This window comes from Xiphophorus maculatus, chromosome 22, assembly GCF_002775205.1.
Source record: "Xiphophorus maculatus strain JP 163 A chromosome 22, X_maculatus-5.0-male, whole genome shotgun sequence".
Classification (NCBI taxonomy): domain Eukaryota; kingdom Metazoa; phylum Chordata; class Actinopteri; order Cyprinodontiformes; family Poeciliidae; genus Xiphophorus; species Xiphophorus maculatus.
Genome location: NC_036464.1, coordinates 19322388 through 19342018, shown reverse-complemented (window position 1 = coordinate 19342018; position 19631 = coordinate 19322388). Strand labels below are relative to the sequence as shown.

The 19631-nt window shown below is 36.8% G+C and overlaps 1 protein-coding gene across 2 annotated transcripts in view; it reads left to right on the top strand.

Moving 5' to 3' along the window:
* The window catches only part of LOC102235150 (glutamate receptor ionotropic, delta-1), a 233988-nt gene that overhangs the window by 198639 nt on the left and 15718 nt on the right, over positions 1–19631 (top strand). For both annotated transcript variants that reach the window (XM_005804171.2, XM_023328070.1), the window contains exons 7-12: positions 2844–3005; positions 4510–4629; positions 13216–13317; positions 14416–14613; positions 14993–15320; positions 18988–19126. In XM_005804171.2, coding sequence (XP_005804228.1) covers positions 2844–3005; positions 4510–4629; positions 13216–13317; positions 14416–14613; positions 14993–15320; positions 18988–19126 — 1049 coding nt within the window. The remainder of the gene's footprint in view (positions 1–2843; positions 3006–4509; positions 4630–13215; positions 13318–14415; positions 14614–14992; positions 15321–18987; positions 19127–19631) is intronic.

Genomic DNA, 19631 nt, shown 5'->3' with positions numbered 1-19631 from the left:
TATGTAAAATCTAAATAAATAAATATGTACAATGAATATTTTTTTTAAAAAGCAATAACATTTACTATAGGTTTAAAGGTGTGAGGCCAGTCAAACAAAAGCTATGAATTTCTGTCCAGTATTGCACCGTGTTGCTGTTAAGTTTGTCATTTGTTCTTCTGAATACGTCACTATGGACTTGTGTTCCTTTCAGTACTGAGCCTCATGTTATGCACTAGGAAAAACAACAACTACAATAATATATCTCAAATTGTTTATTGTCTTTTCTTTTCTTGGGAGTCCTTCCTGGTGAATCTTGATGCTTGTTTTATGGATAACAGATGTAATCCTAAAACACAAGTATGAGATATGCATTGTGCTCTGGATTATGAAGGGTGTAGATACAATATAAGTAAAAAAAAATTATGTTGTCTAATGTTTTAGTTTGTTTTTGTTTTGTTTTTTCATCAAAACTAAAAAAATTCCACTGTGTGCAAATGATCTTTGGGCTAATTTTGATATCAGACAAAAATGTATTTTTGTAATTTAGGTTCAAGTAAAGGATTTACATTACTAAGTTATTTTATAATTTATTAATGGTAATTTTGATCTAAATTATTAGTTTCTATTTTTTTAAATCATTATTACACTTATTCATAGCCAAAATTCCAGGAGACTCCCGTTGCTGATGTGACAGCAGTTAAATACACACTATATATATATATATATATATATATATATATATATATATATATATATATATATATACATATATATATATATATATATATATATATATATATGTTAGTCTTTGATTTCTGATTAGAATAGACATTCAGCCACAGTGGAGCTGCTGAATGTCAGGAAATTGCAAATATGAACTGATTATGTATGCAACTGAATGTATATTAAACTCCCTTGGCAAGATAATTATGAGAGACATGGATGCCTATGAATACAAATTACTGCAGCAGTGTTTCTTGGGAATTACCAGCATAACTAAGTAAATTGTTATCTTATGCTATGGAAGCTTGTTTTAATTAATGTTCCACTGAAATTCATGTCAAAATCACCACAAAATCAATTTATTAGAAAGATGCCACAAACTCGTGAGGTATTAAATGTTTCTCCAGTATAGGTCTAACCATGTTAATTTATCCTGACAAAGAATATTACTGAAAAAACTGTATTATTTCTCTGACAGTCATTTATTTTCCCGAGCCTTCTGTTTCTTGACTCACTGCCATTTAATACACCAAAAAGTCTCTTTCACAAAACAGTTCTGTTGCAAAGCTGTAAAAAGAAATCTTCTCAACAGTCTGTTTATAAATCCCAAACCCTACATCTGTGCCAGCCATGTCCAGCACAGAAGTATGGTTGCATAAATGAAAGACGTCATTGCTGACCAGGAGGAGTGGAGTGTTAATCATAAGTACCAACATTGACCGTCTGTTGATCATCTACCACTCTAAAGATAAAGCAGGTAGGCGGGTTATGTCCTCAAAAAAAAAAAGCAATATTTTTAACAACCCACACCAGATGCATTTGACCTTAGACTCATAAGGCACTATTTATCTCAGTTTTACTTAATTTTAAACGTCAATACAGAAATTATCTATGTCTAAAGTATTAGTTAGTCATCCCATTTTAGCCAGGAAATCCCCAATAATGGGAAAAGTTGATTTGTTGCTTCTTTGTTTTAATCACAATTGCCAGATCAGTCCACTTGGAAATCACGCAGAAATGGTAAGTGTTCAAGATCAGGCTTGAAGTATTTTCTAAAAGAGGTTGAAATAGCTTGGTTTTCCTCCTATACGTTTCTAAGATTTTTGTTTGACTCAGTCGATCATGATTGGAATAGCTGTTTCCTTATGGCTCTACTGAAATGTTAATTGTACAGTTAATCATCACAACATACAGATGGCCAAACCATGTGGCGTGTGCACCCAATGTCTTCAATAATTCACATAAACGAGGTTAAATATATGCGGTAACGGCAGTAAAATCATTAATCTGAATAGTTTAACTGTTAAAAGATGGCAGTTAAAAACTCCATTTGAAGCTAAATAGCTTTTATGTGACCTGAGACATACTGAACTGAGTTTCACCTGGATTCAGCTCCTGACTCACTGACCTGGAGGCAAGCGAAGCCGATTTGGAGAATTTCCTACCAACGAGAGCCTTGGAGTGGGAACTCTAAAAATGTCACGAACTGAATGCCAGAGGTAGCTGCCAATATTGTTCCCGATGATAGTTTTCTGCGGGAAAGTTTACTTTGAATTGACCTAGAAAACCTTCAGTGTTAAATCAATTATCACACCCTGGCTGAATCCGGGAAGGATCCACTGCTGTGTCCATGAGGCGGAAATGGTTGAATGATTGGCAATACTAAAGTCCAATACGAGGAGTAAATTTAACCATGTCGCTCCAAAATACCATTAAATTCTTCCTACTTTATCATAAAAAACCTCTTACTGTGCAGGAAGAGCATCACCTTCCAAGGCAGAACAGCAACTAAATCTCACTGACTCACCTAAGAGTATCCTTAAAATAAAATTAGTGGACAGACACGACTGAGGAGACAAGCAGACTTTTGTGAAGAAGAGAACAAAGAGTTCTCTTGAACTTTCAAGTAAGGATACGTGTTTTATGCACACCTGGAAAAAAAATCAATTCAACCTTGCAATCTGCTGCCATTCTGAAGAACAGAAACTTTCTCTTACTCTACATTACAGAGAAGGGTGAAGTTCAGAAGGGTTGTCTTCTGGGACCCAAAAAAATTACAATATTGTTTCTTTGTTGAATCGTTTCTGTGCTGCGGAGGTATTTCCCTTAAAGTAAAGGTTTTTTTTATTCTCCAACAGGTGTCCAATCTCTACCTGTATGATAGTGTCTTGATGCTGGCAACCGCCTTCTATAGGAAACTGGAGGATAGGAAGTGGCACAGTATGGCCAGTCTAAACTGCATGAGGAAGTCCACAAAACCGTGGAATGGAGGATGGTCTATGCTGGACACCATTCAAAAGGTAAGAGACGTTGTTTTTTTTTAAATCCTTGGTAACAAGCAGGGTTGTCTTTGTAATTTCATCAAATAGTAAAGCCTTTGATACTATATGACCCTTTGACTTTAATTGAACGTTCTAAAGATGTTATTTTCTGACTTTTTTTTTGGCTTTACGTCATGCTGTAATTAATCAAAAATATCAAAGCATCAAAAGCATTCCTTGAGTGTTTCTTAAAGTCTTTTATGCATACTCAGGTCTTCTGGTAGTCAACTCTGCATCCCCAGAACCAAACATGGAGAAGCATCATTCAGTTTTTATACTAGTCTAATCTATCACAAATTTAAAGAAAACTGCAAAATATTCAGAAAAAATCAAGGATAAAACCTTGCTTACTTAGACTTGGCATAATGCCTGAAACATTAATTCTAGTCTTCATTCAATATTTGATGACAGTATTTGAATAGATGTTATGTTTGTTCACTGTTTGCTGTTCCTAATATAACTGATTAGCCTGTTATGTGTTTAACATGCAAAGCACTTTAAACTGCCTTGTTCCTGAAATGAGATGTGCAAATAAAGCTGACTTAAAAAAAACAATATTGTAGATATAAATTGTTCATAAAAGCTATACATATCTGATTAAAAATACAGGATTATTTTATCATATATTAAGTAATCCTATATTTAATATAAGATTACTGTATATTAAACATAATATAATCCTATATGTACTGTATATTTTCTAAATACAGTAGAAAGTATGTATTTATACAATCAAACAAATTATTTTAACAGATGAAGCACAATGCTGCTCATGGAAATTCCATGAAATACAGTATATATATAAATGTTTTTTTTTTATTATTATTATTGAAACCCCAGAGGAAGCTGATTATTAAATGCCAACTCTATCCCTGGTTTCAGGATGGATTTATGGCAGTTTCCAGGCTTTGATCTTGTTATATTTATGTGGCCTTCTCAGTTCTTTCAATGCAAAAAAAAAAAAAAGCCCCCAATATTGGAGAAGCCTTTGATCTCATCCACCTCAATCTAGCAATGTATTTTTATTATTGTTGCACAGAGTGGTGGTTTAATTTTAGATGTGACATAAGATGGCTCAATGAGGTCCAAAGAAATAAGGCAGGGAACATAGTGTTACCTTGTTACCACATGCAATCTTAAAATGATTGTTTTTCTGTAGCACAATAATTTTATTCAAAAAAATTCAACGCGGCATATCTCACCCTACTGAAAAATCCAAGTAAAGCAAAAGTAAAGCAAAATTCTAAATATGCAGCCTCATGTTATCTAAATCAGTAAACAAACTTTTAAGTGTCATATATAAGATTTTCTTGAACTTATACACAGCAAATCATGTCGTTTTTACATATAAAACAGCTTATTATTATTATTATTATTATTACTATTATTATTATTATTATTATTATTATTATTATTATTATTATTATTATTATTATTATTATTATTATTATTAATATTATTATTATTATTTTTGTTGCAACAGGGACGGATCAGCGGCCTGACCGGATTTATGGACTTCCGTGCTGAAGGCTCCAATTCCCACGTACAGTTTGAGATTCTTGGGACTAGCTACAGTGAGACATTTGCGAAAGATGTGAAACGGGTCAGTCTGTTTTCTCTCTTATATAGTTTGCGACATATTTTCCTTGTGGCAAGCTATCAACTTGAATGTCAGAAATAACTTTCATGCAATTTGTTTCAAAGAAAAGCCACAGCTTTTAGTTCAACATAGAAAAGTGTCTGTGCCATGTCCCGGTTGTATAGTCTGTGCAATATGCTGAAGACAGGTCAATTAGAGCTTTCTTATGAAAGTCCATTCAGGAGGCTTTTAGTGGGTAGATTCAATTTTGTGCTGACTTACATAGCTGTCCAAGGTGCTGAGAGAACTTCTGATGAAAATGGCCTGTATCTCTCAATACAACTACCCAACTAGCCATTTGTTATTAAACTCATTCTCCATGCAAATATACTTTAGATTAGGCACATGTTCATTAGACCAGCTGTCCTGTAGCTTTTATTTTTTCTACTCAAACTTTTTTTTTACCTATTTTGTTGGACATAAAAGATCTTTAGAAATTTGGTCAAGCAGTGGAAAAATACAAGGATAGTGGAACAGCATTAGAATTGCATATGCATGTGTTTATATATATATATATATATATATTCCTCTAAGAATTAACCATAACATTCACACACAGAATAATTGTGTCTGGATCATCTAGTGCTCACTGTGCTTAATATTAATGTGAAAGGGGCCGGAAACCCTGTTTTCGACCTCTTTAGCTTCACAAAGTTGCTAGAATATTAGATTTACCACACAACGTTTTCATTAGTCAAAAGTAAAAAAAATATGAAACACACAACTTTTAAACTTCCTCATTTTACATCTCAAGTCACTGAAGCTACGTTCACTAGTTTAAATACAAGCTAGCTATAGGCTATTGTTGACTTGTTACAGTGAAATATGAGTGCCGTGCGGCTAAACAGAGATTGAGAGCGTTATTTATGCACTCTGTTGTCAACTGTAATTTGTCGGTTTTTTGTCCTGATTCAGTCAGGGCCTTCTCCCAGAATGAAGAAGAATCAGGTTTCTTGGCAATCTATGTAGAGCAGGACTGACCAGAAGCATTAATGAAGATTTAATCACCACTCAGCCTGACTGAGTCATTCAAACCAATTCATCATAACATGGCCATTATCATTAGCAAGAAGGAAGATACACACTTACATTAAAAAACGAAGACATATCCATGTTAGTCATCCGAAGAGCACATTGAAAACCGTAGAGGCCCACTTATGAATGTACCATTAATACACATGAGAAGTCCAAACAGGAGCAACAGGAAACATGCCAACATTTGGGTGCATGTCTCTGGAGATCATTAGCAGCAGGTATAATGGAAACGTATGCGCTGTCAGTGTTGTTGTTCATTACCAGGTATGTTTGTGTACCTGCACTACTGGGAAGAACCCCTATACTGCTAGAAAACAGACAGAAATGTATGGAGTCTGTTGTGGGAAAAAAAAAACTATTTTACCAAGCACTGTCAAGTGAAATCACTCAATCAGGTTTATTCCTATATTGTGCACAATACAGAGAGCTTGTAGGATAATCAATAATGAAGCAGGTCTGGGTGAAAAGCTCTGACAGGCCGAGACAACACATGAGTATTATACCAAGGATAAGGAATTCAAAACAAGGGGCGAGACAGTCTGGTTCTGATGCAGCTGTAGAGAACAACTCCCAGCCTTGTACATGTAACCCAAATAGTTCTTTTGGTGAGAGTTCACAGGCATTTTATATAACATGATCAGCAGATGTTAACTTGTAGTAATTTTCCACCACAAGTTGCTGTACATATGCACCGCACCGTTTACTCCAAAACAATAACTTAAAAGGAAATATAACTGCAGGATATTTTTTGCAGGTTGAATCAAAGTTGTTGTTTATTTGAAACTGTGATTCCACAGTGTGCTGCCCCTGCCAAGCCCTCACCGCATTTATCATTTCGTCCCCCTCTTAGTTTTATGTTTTCCAAGGTTCACCTCTCTTCTGTGGATGTTTCCTCTAGTCTCTCTTAACCTTTTACTCTCATTTTTCAGACCTGCTTTCCTCCCTCTCCATCATCATTTATCTGCATTCAGTCCATTTTCTTCCTGGCCTGATGGCTCTTAGATGAGGCGTCTTTCTGGTTAGAAACTGTAATGAAGACTGAAATACTATTTCCAGAATGGCTACTGTGAGATTTCTGCACCATCCACTGCTGATGCAGAGTGATCGATACCGTTGTTGTTGTTTTGGTTTCCCGGTTTGGTCTTATTGACGTGTCAGCTCGTCTCTAAGCAGATATTCCTAATGACTTCCAGCTTACATTGAGCTCCCATGGAGAAAAGTCGGCTTATTTGAATGCAATTGCTCCTACAAGCATCTGGCATGCATAGTGCTGTAGATCATTTCTCAAATATTTTTTCAATGGGACTGTCGTTAATCAAAATCATATTTTTAACACTTAAATCTCATACTCAGATGTTTTTCAAATGAAATCTAGATGCATTTAAATCTTTGCACAGAAAAAATAAATCGAATCCAGGAGTCCCCGACCCAGTCAGTGTGGTCTCTTTCTGTCTCTCTCTCTCTTTCTCTGTGATCTTTGGGGAACTTGAATAAACTGAAGTCAATGAAATGTTTGGTAATCATCATTTCCCAATGAATCTTTTCCAACGTGCCATTACAATTTCTTCTGTAGTGGCATTACCTCAGATCTGAAGGAGTCTTTGAAAATACGTTGTTGCTGTATACTAGTCTGATGAAGAGGATGCTCAGCGTTGTCGCAACTTTCTTGATTTTCTGAGGAATCCTTCTCTGCACAATAATCTCCAAAGGTTCCTGAGCAGTTTCTAGAACATAACAAGTCTTTATTAAAGCCTGGTTATGTTCCTCCTCTAGAAATACAATCCCTTCTGTCTCGTTTTGTAAATAGTTTCACTGTTGCACCTTCAGTCCAGTCTGTTGCCCAAATGAACATTGAAGTATTTGTACTCCTCCAACACCTCCACTTTGTCCCCACAATAGAAAAAGAGTTTGACCCCTGCCCTGTTTCTCTTGAAATCCCAGATCATCTCTTTTGTTCACACACAAGACGACAACTCCAACATTATGACACGAAGTGGTCCACCAGCTCTCAGTTCTCAACGTGTTGTCCATCTTTTATACACCCAACAACTGCAGAGTCATCTGAGTATTTCTGCAGATGACAGGACTCTCACTTGTGCTGGAAGTGGGAGGTGAACAGAGTGAAAAGGAATGGTGAGAGTACAGTCCCCTGTGGTGCTCCTGTGCTGCTGACCGCCTGACTAGACACACAAGTCTTTACACTTATAAACTGTGTTGTCAGGTAGTCGGAGACACAGGTGATTATTGACGCCTCCAAATGTGTCTTATGAAAATTCTGACAAAAGACAATCAGCTGAATTTTGTTACATTTAAAATTTTAATCGTTCTTTCAACAACAGTTGGTTGGCTGTGGAAAATCTAACATTTAAAGGCAAAATTTTAAAGGTGAGTCAGGGATTTTTTTTTTAATCTAGATCTCTAACATGCAGTAACTTTGTTTTTTACAACTCTAGATGTTTCACCATTGAGTTTACCTCTTACAGCTATACTTAAAAGACAAAGTATGACTTTTACTTCTGAATTTGACATAACTCACTCAAAAACATAGCATTTTCTTCCAAAGCACAGTTGAATTTTAGCTCAGTTGTCAATAAGTCAATAAAAACGTTCTACTTTTATTGCCTTAAAACTCAACAACCCAGTTGATCTAGCCAAATCCGTCTTCCCAAAATAAGCATATTTAGATTCATTCGGCACTGCTAAGAGCCAACTAACACTTAATACACTGAAGATGAATCAAGTGTAGGAGCCCATGTTTATTAGTCACAAGGTTAGATCAGAATTTTCTTATTGGCCATCATCACCCTTCAAGACGCTGCTGCTGATCTTGATGATAATGGATGCAGGGTTTCCCATGAGCTTTAATGTGCAACACCGCATGCAGCATGTAAATGATGCAGTGGTTTAAAGCCGCCACATTCGTGCCGCTGCTCAAACTAATTCCTCACTGACTCATCATGAACAACTGACATTAAATATTCTCTAAAGGGCACTTCTCTCTTGCCAACAATAGATCTGCGGGGGGCTGATGGGAGTGTTGATCCAACAATTAATTTGCAAAGTGCCGATAAGCATGGCTTTTATAAACGCACGTTCTGGCTCCGTAGTGTTTTTAAAATGCCCCTTGGCTGCGTGGAATCTCTCCCACAGGTGCACAAAACCTAAAAACAAGTAAGTGCTTTTTTATTTAATGGCTCATTTTCATCTTATTAAAAGTTTTGGTACAATTCCAATTACTTGCTACATTCATAATAAATAAATACTCACCTGCAAAGTGAAACATAATTTTTTCCAAATTAGTCTATTTTAATAGTGCCCAACGTCTCCTTAGACTCAAATCCCTCGATCAATTATGAAGAATAATCTCAGTTTTAAAAAATTACTGTGAGCTCCTTAAAACGCATCTTGTGAGTGAAGAATATAGGAGTGGTAGAGTCATATTGCAATGGATAATCACAGCATTAGCAATAGCATTTTCAGATGGCAACTCATTCAGATCTCTAAAAAAAAATGTGTTAATGTAAGCAATTCTCCTTCACAGTTATATCAGCCATAACTCTAAACTGTCTGAGTTTGTAAAAAAAAAAAAAAAAACGATTAAAATGACACTGGATAAACTAATATTTTCAGGCCACTGGTTAAATAAAAGATCATTTACCATCAAAAGGTAAAAAGATTAAGCCTTCTTACAGTTAAACTGAGGAAAATACCTCTGTGCCTCTACTCTCGCCAATATATGCTCTTTCATGTGCTCCTCGTCAAAAATAATAAAAAAAGTATATCCCTGTAACTGTGTATTTTAAACGTACATCATTTGATGTACCTGCTCTTTGTTGTTTCCTCTTCACTGGATCAATTTCCTGTGAATGTGACAGACTGAAAGTAGAAATAGGAGTTTGCTCATACAATAATTTGCATATATGTAATTCAGTCAGCATTCTTAATGCAGAAACAATATGAAAAAAAAAGAACATTGTTGCATCCTTCAGCCAATTTATTTAGGTTTCAGTTCAAACCTGATGAATTTACATATCTAACACCACCAGTAATTTGTGGTCTAAAACACATACAGTTAAGTGCTTAAAGCTGCCATTGGTCATTATCTTGTGTAAACTAATGCGAACAAACTACCCGGCCAGTCATGCAAGCAATTATAATTACTGCTTATATTTTCAGTTATACTCATAATATTGATTATTTCATAATGAAAATCAGATGGATCTTTTCATGCCTAAATTCTCATTTTCTGCTGCTATGGATAATTTAAACAGAAATGTCAAACTTCTGTATGTCATGTTTGGTCCTTGTAATGTTTGCTCACTGTTTTCTAATAAAACTTGTGAGGCTTTTACAGAACAGCTAGATTTATACTGTATAGTGAACATACAGTATTGCACACCCTCATTTTCTTCATTACACAAACTGAAGCAGTGAATGTTATTTAGGCATATAATATTAAATGTAGAAGTCCACATGTACATCTTTCCACATTTTTATTTATTTTATTTTCCTACAAGTTCACACTAATACATCACTTTTTGTTTGTAATTTCACATATATCTAAAACCTAAAAGATTTGATTGTAGAATTTTGCAAACCACTGTACATCATTTCTCAAATTAGGCAGACGTCCAGTTCCTCTTTGAAGTAGAATTTTCCTCAGAACATGTTCACAGTATTACCCTAATAAATACTAATGGCCATACATTTCCTGTGTAATTGCAGGTGATGTGACTTTGCTATATTTATTGTTTGTGACCTTCCCAGTGGCGCACTGGTGAGCAAAGCTCTGTGAAGCAGAAGTGTTCCTCTTTAGTGTTCTCCAGTTTACAGAGCAAGGATTGCTCAGTGTTTTTCATAGAGGACAAAACTGCTCATGGAGAAAATAGCCCCCTGTGAGGCAGCCAGTGCACACTGACATTTTGCCTCGGTGCACACTTTGAAACACAAACACATAGCACAGTCATATAGACAGATGGGCACAATTATTATGAGCACTTGTGAAAAAAAACAAAACAAAACCAAAAAAAAAAATTTCTGAAATCTGAAGCATGGCAAAGTTCCCGACCACCAGGAGAAAAGTTCCATTACCAAAATATTCAGAAACAGGACAAAACATGAACCTTGTAACACCACATTGATTGAGGCAGAGGAAGTCCTGGGAATCTGAAAGGACTCCAACTTGCATCACTTATGTCTAAGTGACCCCATAACACAGGGCATCGTCAGATGTCATGTTTGTTCGGTCTTTGCTTAAGTAGTGTGCAGTTTGCCACCTTTCAAAGAACCAACAGCTTCTGGGTGGATGTCAGACTTTTATTGGCACATCAGTTAACATTAACACAGATGAATAAGCTGACATCATTACTCTGCCCACCAGCAGATGTGTACTAACAGCACATAAGTGACTCATGATCTACTTTCACATCAACATTTCTCTGACATCCTTGCAGCCAAATGTTTCTTACGCTGCATATGCACTAATCTTCACATAACTGACATCATTACTGTGCTTAGAAGAAACATTTACTGAGCGACACTTTTTAGGGGGACATATACAGCACACATTAGCTAGTGTGCCGTTAAGCAAGAGTCACTTCATTAATGAGTTTGCAGTGAAGCTATACATAGCAATGAACTGCACTAAGTTCTGCATTTCGGTTGTGACAGAAAGACTGATAATGAAATTTTAGCTCCGTTTTTCGACAGGCTCCAATTGCCTGACATGCTTCTCTTTCACAGTTGAATACCTCCGTTGCAGCTTTGTGTATCAGAAGTAATGATTTCTTTCAAATGCACAGCTTGTAATTTCAAGACTGTTTGTTCGGATCTTGCTGGTGACACAGATATACTTGTTCCTGTGTACTGCCCTCAAAGTTGCACAGAGAGAAAACAAGCGCACAGAAAACCAATTTTAAAAAACACCAAGCTTTCATGTTCCGAGTGCTAATTGGCTAAAGGAACAAATTAGAAAGTTCTGCAAGATACAATTGATCTATCTGAGGGTTTTGCTGTTTAAAAATAACGTTCAATCTTCCCAATGCCTTGTAAAAGTGTTTCTCTACAGATACGTTTAATGCAATGTGGTGACAGAGCAACACAAAGTACCACATAATTTTGAAGCAGAAGATGGAAAGGAAAATGATTTTCTTTAAGAAAGTACACACATTGGATTAGAAATGGTCCAGTCAAAGTCAGACCAAAATCCACTGAAAATTCACAACAAGAATGATGTTTGGAAATGATCCCCTCTAGTCTAGCTTGAGCTATTTTGCAGAGATTGAGACACTTTATCATCAAAACAGCCAAAGGTACTAAAGCTTACAGAGAGCAATGTTTGAAGATTTTTTTATTATTATTGAATCACGTGTGAAAAATAAAAAAAATCCACTTTTAACAAATGAAAACAAGCTTAATCAAATAAAATTGGTCTTGTTCTTTATAGTTAATGATTTCTGAACTGTAAATTTTCAGATCGGTACAAATCCTTCAGGGCTCAAAGTACAGGTGGTAGCTATAGAGTCTGTTGATCCAGATTTCTCTTTACTAACACTGTATATTGACCTTGATTATATGCAACTCTAGGAAGCACATAGACTTCAAAGCACATCTTCAATTTGAAAAGCTGTAATCCACCTATTTACCTGGGAATTTATCTATTTAGCAAAGCGAAACTTTTAAAAACTTTTTTTTTTTTTGGACAAATTTTCTATCTCATTATGGTGCAGGTCATTTCAGTGGGGGGAAAATAGCCTGGTGCTTCCTGAAGCCCAAAAGGACTGTGGTTTGACCTTGGGCCACGAGTCTTGTTCTGTCAGCTCAAATCAAAGGCCACTCCAAAGGACATGTCGAATCCTTGAGAATCCTTGTCCAGCCGGCAGCGCTGATTAAGAATTTAACAAACATCAGCCTCGAAGACCGGAGACAAGGCTCCAGAGGCTGACCATGTGGAATGAGAAGTTTAAAAAGTAAAGGATTGTGTGGACCCAAGGCACTCAAAGGGATGTCTAAAGCTCAAACTAGATGTGTGGTAGATTAATTTGGGGAGCATGAAGTCAACCTAAAGTGCTCTCCTGTTATTTTAATAGTCTTGCACATTTGTGTAGTAAGATGTGAAGAATGGTGCAGACTCCTTTTACAACCGAGGGTCCTGTGTCTTGTAAACCGGTTAATCACCCTCCACTGCTGGGAGTCGGTTGATGTAAACAAACATGGACCACTTACTATCAATTAAAGATGGTCAATAATGTGGGGATAATTACTGTGAGCAGAATTGTTTTAATTTTCTTCTGCAAATTGATTCTTGACTTACATGTGTGATGGATCGTTTTTTTTTTTTTTTAAGCTATTCTAGGAACAGCTCTTTGTGTTATAGTTTTTAATGTGCTTCGTAAATAATTAAATATAATTAACACAACATTTATCTGCATCTTTGTCCATTGGAGGATACTTGCATTTCCATTTTTACACAGTTCATTTTGCTAACCTCTCTGATTCTTTGCTCTCGCCCCTTAGCTGGCATCGTGGGACTCCACTCGTGGCCTGAACGGAAGCCTCAAGGAGAACCGGATAGAGAGTGGCATGGAGGGAGTGACGCTCAAGATTGTGACATTACTGGTAAGCTGTGAAAAGTCACTGAATCTATTAACACTTTGGCCCAAGTCAACAAATGGAGTAAAAATGCAGTTAGGAAGGTAAGCACCAACATGCATGAGGTTGAATTTTACACCAGAGGATTATGGCTTCTGAATCGCATTAAACGCACTGAAAGCTGGTTTCAATCATACTTTAGCAATAAAACTCACAGCAGCTCACACATCTTAAGCGTTCATTTAGAAAGTCATCAGTAGTTTAGAGGAAGGTACATTGAAATGTGTTGACGATGTCCCATTTCAAATAATAATAAAGATCATTGTGTGCGAGCACACCAAGCATCAGCTCCACACACATTTTTTTTTCAATCCTGCAAAAAGAAGTCTTCACTTGTCTTGGAAATATAATGCATCTGAAAACGACTAAAGCACAGCAGCGTCTCTAAAAGTAAGACCACATTTTTTTCACCACAGAGTCTCTGCCCTCGTCCTTTACCTCAATCATTTCTCCTCCCCTCCATTTTTCCTCTTTTCACAGATGATTTACCTCCACCATATTTATTCACATAAGTTCTGCTCAGCGTTCTCCTGGCAGTGTCACTTCATCAAGTCATTTGCCCCTGCCCATTTTAACATCTCTCCTCTTTTCGTGTTGCCCTCCCCCACCCCATCCTGCTCGGCTCTTTTCACTCCACCTATTTAATACTGCCATGACACTTCCACTCATAAAGGGGAGCCATGGGGGGGAGCCAATAAATTTGAAATGACAATTTTCCTGTTGATGGACCATAGCAGTTGCCATGGTGCCATTTGTTATGGATCAACAGTTGCTAAGGAAACAATTTTACGAGGATGAAGTTTAATGGAGAACATACAGAAGCTTTTCATGAAGGCATCTTATGATGACTGATCGTGTCCTGCTTGAAGCTCTATATCCAACCATTAGATTTGTGTGCATCGAGATAAATGATGTGTCTGTGGTTGAGTAAAAGCATCCTCAGTTCTCAGAGTCTGTGCGTAAAACTCAGCCTTAAAATATGTTTCTCAATACTACTATGTCTGGACCGTAACATCATCTGAAACCTGCTTTTTAAAGTATCGACGATTATTCTGTTAAAAACAGGAGGAACCTTTTGTGATGGTGGCAGAAAACATTCTGGGTCAACCCAAACGATATAAAGGTTTTTCTATCGATGTCCTGGATGGCCTCGCCAAGATCCTGGGCTTCAAGTACGATATTTACCAAGTCGGCGATGGGAAGTACGGCTCGGCTCTCCCTAATGGGTCCTGGAACGGCATGATTGGAGAACTCATTGGCAAGGTTTGTACTTTTTGATTGTGTGAAAAGAGCAATTCCTATGCTTGTCTTGAAATTATATTTCTAAAAGTTAGTTCATTGTGTAGTTTAGAAATAAGAGCCTGTATATCAGGCCATCACTTCACAAGCTATCTTCATCTGGCTGCAAAATTGCAGTTCAACCTAAATAGAAATTCATACAATGACCTGCACTAAATAGTCCAAAAATTAACAAGTATGTGGTTTCCTGTTTTTTCTACAGAAAAGTATTCAGAAAAAAAATATGAGTGAATAAACAAGCAATTGGACTCTGAGTTATTTCAAACTAATGCTGGTCAAAAGCATGAGTTTTGGCAAAAAAAATAAAAACAGCTGCTTTTTTTTTTTTTTTTTTTTTTAACAGCGAGCTGACTTGGCCGTATCTGCCATCACCATCACACCGGAGCGTGAGAGTGTAGTGGACTTCAGCAAGCGCTACCTGGACTATTCCGTGGGAATCCTGATGCGCAAGTCTGAGGAAAAGATCAACATTTTCTCTCTGCTTGCCCCATTCGACCTGGCCGTGTGGGCATGCATCGCAGCGGCCATACCTGTAGTGGGCATCATGATCTTCCTGCTCCGACGTATCCAAGCAGTCAGATGTCACAGCAACACAGGCCATCCACCACCTCCCACCTCTACCTCACTTCAGAGCGCCATCTGGATCGTCTATGGGGCCTTCGTGCAGCAAGGTCAGTTAATTAAAAATACAAGTAAAATTATCCATCTTGTTTGAAAATGTGCAAAAACCCCTAGGTACTGTGGTACTTTTAATACAGATTATGTTGTTAGAATCTCATGCCAACCCACACAAATTCCTACAGATAGTTGAAATTCACAGCCTAGTGTAAAAAATAAATTGCTTTGAGATCAGATGTCTGAACCTAGGCCTCTATGGATCTAAATAGCTTTATTTTCTGTTTTACAAAATCCCATGTTTTACCAAGTAAACACATTAATCCAAAAATGTATCTTATTAAATGGTGAAAGTATAATTTTTTATAGTTTCACTCCAAAATAATCTAAATTTAGCAAGGTTATTTTATTCTACGTTTCACTTATCAATAGATATTTTTATAATTTAAATAAAAATAGCCTTTATTCCTTCCAGATCAAAGTCTATTCATAAAGATTCACTGTTCTGCAGTGCATATAAACGCAACAACGCAAGTTAACAAGGCAGATGAACATGTGAAGAGTATTTCATAACTAATGTCTTCATTCCACTGCACATTTCTAAGCCAATCAGGAAAAATGTTACTTTTTTTAGTACAGAAAAGCTGATCTTTGACATTACAAACACAGTGTGCCTGCCGGCTGCTGTCACAACCACTAAGGTATAATAACTTACAATAAACAGGAAGACGTATGTGGATGTCACCATGCAACAAATGCTGATTCAGTAGATGGAAAATTTCAGGCACAATGCCCACCTTAGCATTTTTTAAAGGTGCCTTTCTGAAGGAGGACACCCCATCTTTACGTCTGGTGCCGATCCAGGTAGGTCTGGTCGCAACAAATGACCAATTTTAAAGCTCAGACTGCATTTATCAAAGTCTGGCACAGTGCCTGTGAACCTTTTTTAACCCAACACCCACTATATTTTAAGAGAAGCTAAATTCATGCCTTTTTATGTGCATTCTTTTTCACATTCTCATTTCTGGCTCATGTTCCAGTGGTGCCACTTTTTGATTCAAGTGCTTTTTTTTTTTTTTTTGAAGGAGCTAGGGGGCTGATGTAAGACGCATTGATATGGATCTGACTGCTGATGCTTGGTATGCCATTGTTAGTAGTTGAAACTTGGCATCCAAATATTCTGAGAAATTCATAATGGTATGCTGCCACTTAGCTGGTTTATGTCGTGTGTTCACCCCCAGATACCGAGTGTCACTACAGTTTTTTTTTTTACAAACAGGAACTGTTCTTTTGTTCCATATGGGGGTCATTCAGAGGTAGCATATAATCCAAATCATCCCAGAGACCAAATAGATATAAAACCTTTTTCATTATTATTAAAGTGTTTAATCAGCTTATTTCATAGATGAAAGCGTGTCCCACTGAGGAGCATGGTTAGAGCCAATTAAATCTGAACATGGACAATTCACATTCAGTAACCTTAAAAAAAAAAAAAAAAAAAACTCAGAGCCATGTGTAATAAAAATGATTGATGCCGTAGTATGAAACATCTGACGAGACCTTTCGTTTTATTTTATTTTTTCCTTTAAGCTTTCCTGAGGGTTCAGCTGTGCCGATTGTGACACTTTCAGACAAATATGTTTTCATCACTTTTCATATTCCTGAAACTTTCAGATGACATTTTCCATGGCTTTCCATTTTAGGATCAGGATTCAAGATGACATTTTTCCTCGTACATTTCTAAACCCGTTTTTTTTTTTTTATGCCGTTGCGGACAACAGGCGATTACTACCAAAACTCAACAGCAACATTACTGTCATAAAATTCTTTATCTATCATAAAATGAGAGAAACAAGGATTAGAAATTTTAAGGCATTAAGAAAAATTAGCAATACTACAGTTGCTACATGACAAACAGTCATAGTATTTACACATACAGTATACCAGTTGTATGTTAAATCCACAGGCAGATATATCTCGAGTAATAAAAGTAACTTTTCAATGGTATTCTTTTCAGTAAATCAGTTGAACTGAAGTTATGTTTAATTACAAACAGTGATCAGTGTTCATGGTTATGGTGTCAAATAATAATAAAAAAGCAAAACCCAAATGTGATTTTTCAGAAATTTCATTTAGTATGTGGGAGGACCAATAAGTAAATATTTTCCTCCAAGTACGGAGATGCTATGCCGTCGTTCGAACAATCTTGACACTGCAGGTTGTCCTGGATGCCTTCCAAAAATAGAGTACTCTAGGCTACAAAAGCTTATTGTTCAAGCTGAACAGCTCAAGCTGGATGTTAGGGGAAAGGTGAGTGGAAGGAAAAATGTGAACTGAAAAAAGTTCAATAGCAATGAGGAAAGCTGCCTGGTTGAGGATAGGGAGGTTCACTCCATTTAAAAAAAACATGTCCTGAACCCGGACTACCACTGTTGCAGGCCATTGGTCTAAAGTGAAATTTAGTCATCTATTTTTTAAAATCAAGGTAGCAGATTCTGGAGTCACAGAATCCAAGTTGTTTGAGTATGAATGAGCAGTTTCCACAGTCAGTGATGATTTAGGGGGCTATGTTATCTGTTTGTGTTGGTCCACTGTGTTTTATCAACTCCAAAGTCAGCGCAGGTATCCACCAGAAAACGCCGACATGCCTCTCTCTGCTGACCGCTTTTACGGAGATGCTTCTTCACCTTTTCCAGCAGAACTTAACCAAAAGTACCAATACTTTGTCTAGTAACAATGGCATAACTGAGCTTGATTAGCCTGAAAAATGACTAGATAATACACGGAGTATTGTCAAGAGAAAGGATGAGGGGACATCAGACTACCAGACTCTGCTACCAGGATTTCCTGGAGACTTGAGCAGAGCCTCCAGGCAACATTACACTGATGAAGTTCCAACTCAAATGTTGAGAGCATTTACTTTAAAATATGTTGGTCCTATATAATATTACAAAATGAAAAAAAATAAAATTATTGGGTTTCTATTAGCTGTAGATCGTAAACATAGTTAACAGAAATAAACATTAGCTGTATCAATCTGTGTGTAAACAATTTGAGATCCACCAATTGAATTAACGTGTTGAAACTTTTCTGCAATATTGTAATTTATAGATATGTACCTGTACAAATGTGACCACACGAGAAAACCATTTAAAAATCTAAGCACACTAGAATCCAATAGAACTGCAATAAAAAATGCAGAAAACAATCCACTACATATTGCAGCTGTAAAATCTATATTTCCCTGCCACCATCACAACAGATAAGCTGAAATAAATCAGACTTCAAGACCCCCGATAACGATGAAGTACAGTTTGGGCCGTATTTAAGTTTTTTGTTCACGTCTATTTCACATCTGTTGTCTTGGTTCAGTGTTGACATTTACTCCAAATCAGATATTGGAGCCATTTCAGCCCAACTGGAATGTTCTGTCAGTCAATAGAAAAGCAATCTTTGGATTAGTTGAAGATCATTGCTTTGAAATGGTTTATTACCATTGTCTCATGTTTCGAATAATAAACTTGATGTCTTTATTTCTGAGTTGTGAAGACTTTGAGTAGTTTTCATATTGATATTTATATTTAGCTTTAATTTGTAGGAAAAAAAAGGCAATATCTTTTACTGCTGCTGGAGGCGATGTTTTATCACCCTGTTTAAAATCTGTAAAAATGGGATATGCATTTCTGGGTGGACTTGTAAACTACTTTCATCTCAACCCTGCAGGCAGCGACTCAATTCTGGGCTCAGTGGCTCTGCGTATCGTCATGGGCAGCTGGTGGCTTTTCACCCTCATCGTGTGTTCGTCCTACACAGCGAACCTGGCTGCCTACCTCACTGTATCACGCATGGACAATGCAGTCAGGTAAAAACATCTTTTTTCTTTTTTTTTCTTCTGTCACACTATTTGAAAATATTTTGTTTACAAACACTGGGGAATTTCATTCAAACTTGGCAATCATGAGAAGTTGTATCTCTGCATATCTCTAGAGATGTGTTATCGACTGGGTACATATGGTGTACAGATTGACTTTGTTTTCTTCTCAGCTCCAGTGCTTTTGTTTCTTTTTTTCTTCAGATTTTCAATACTTGAACTTGTGGTACACACGCAACAGTTTTGGTTAAAGATTCATCTACTGGGATCGGCTTCTTTCTCTATAAAGCTCCTTTAATTTTTGACCTGCTGGATAACAACCGACCGTTTCTCAGTCTACATGTTATCTGCCAGTGAATCCACTTTGGTCTGATGTCCTTCTCTCTCTCTAAAGAATGGGCAGAAAGACATTTGATTGTATTGGTTCTGTCAAACAGCCACATGGGGACATGTCAGCAGACTGAGCGAATGCTAAGCAGCACATAGCTCACCTGTG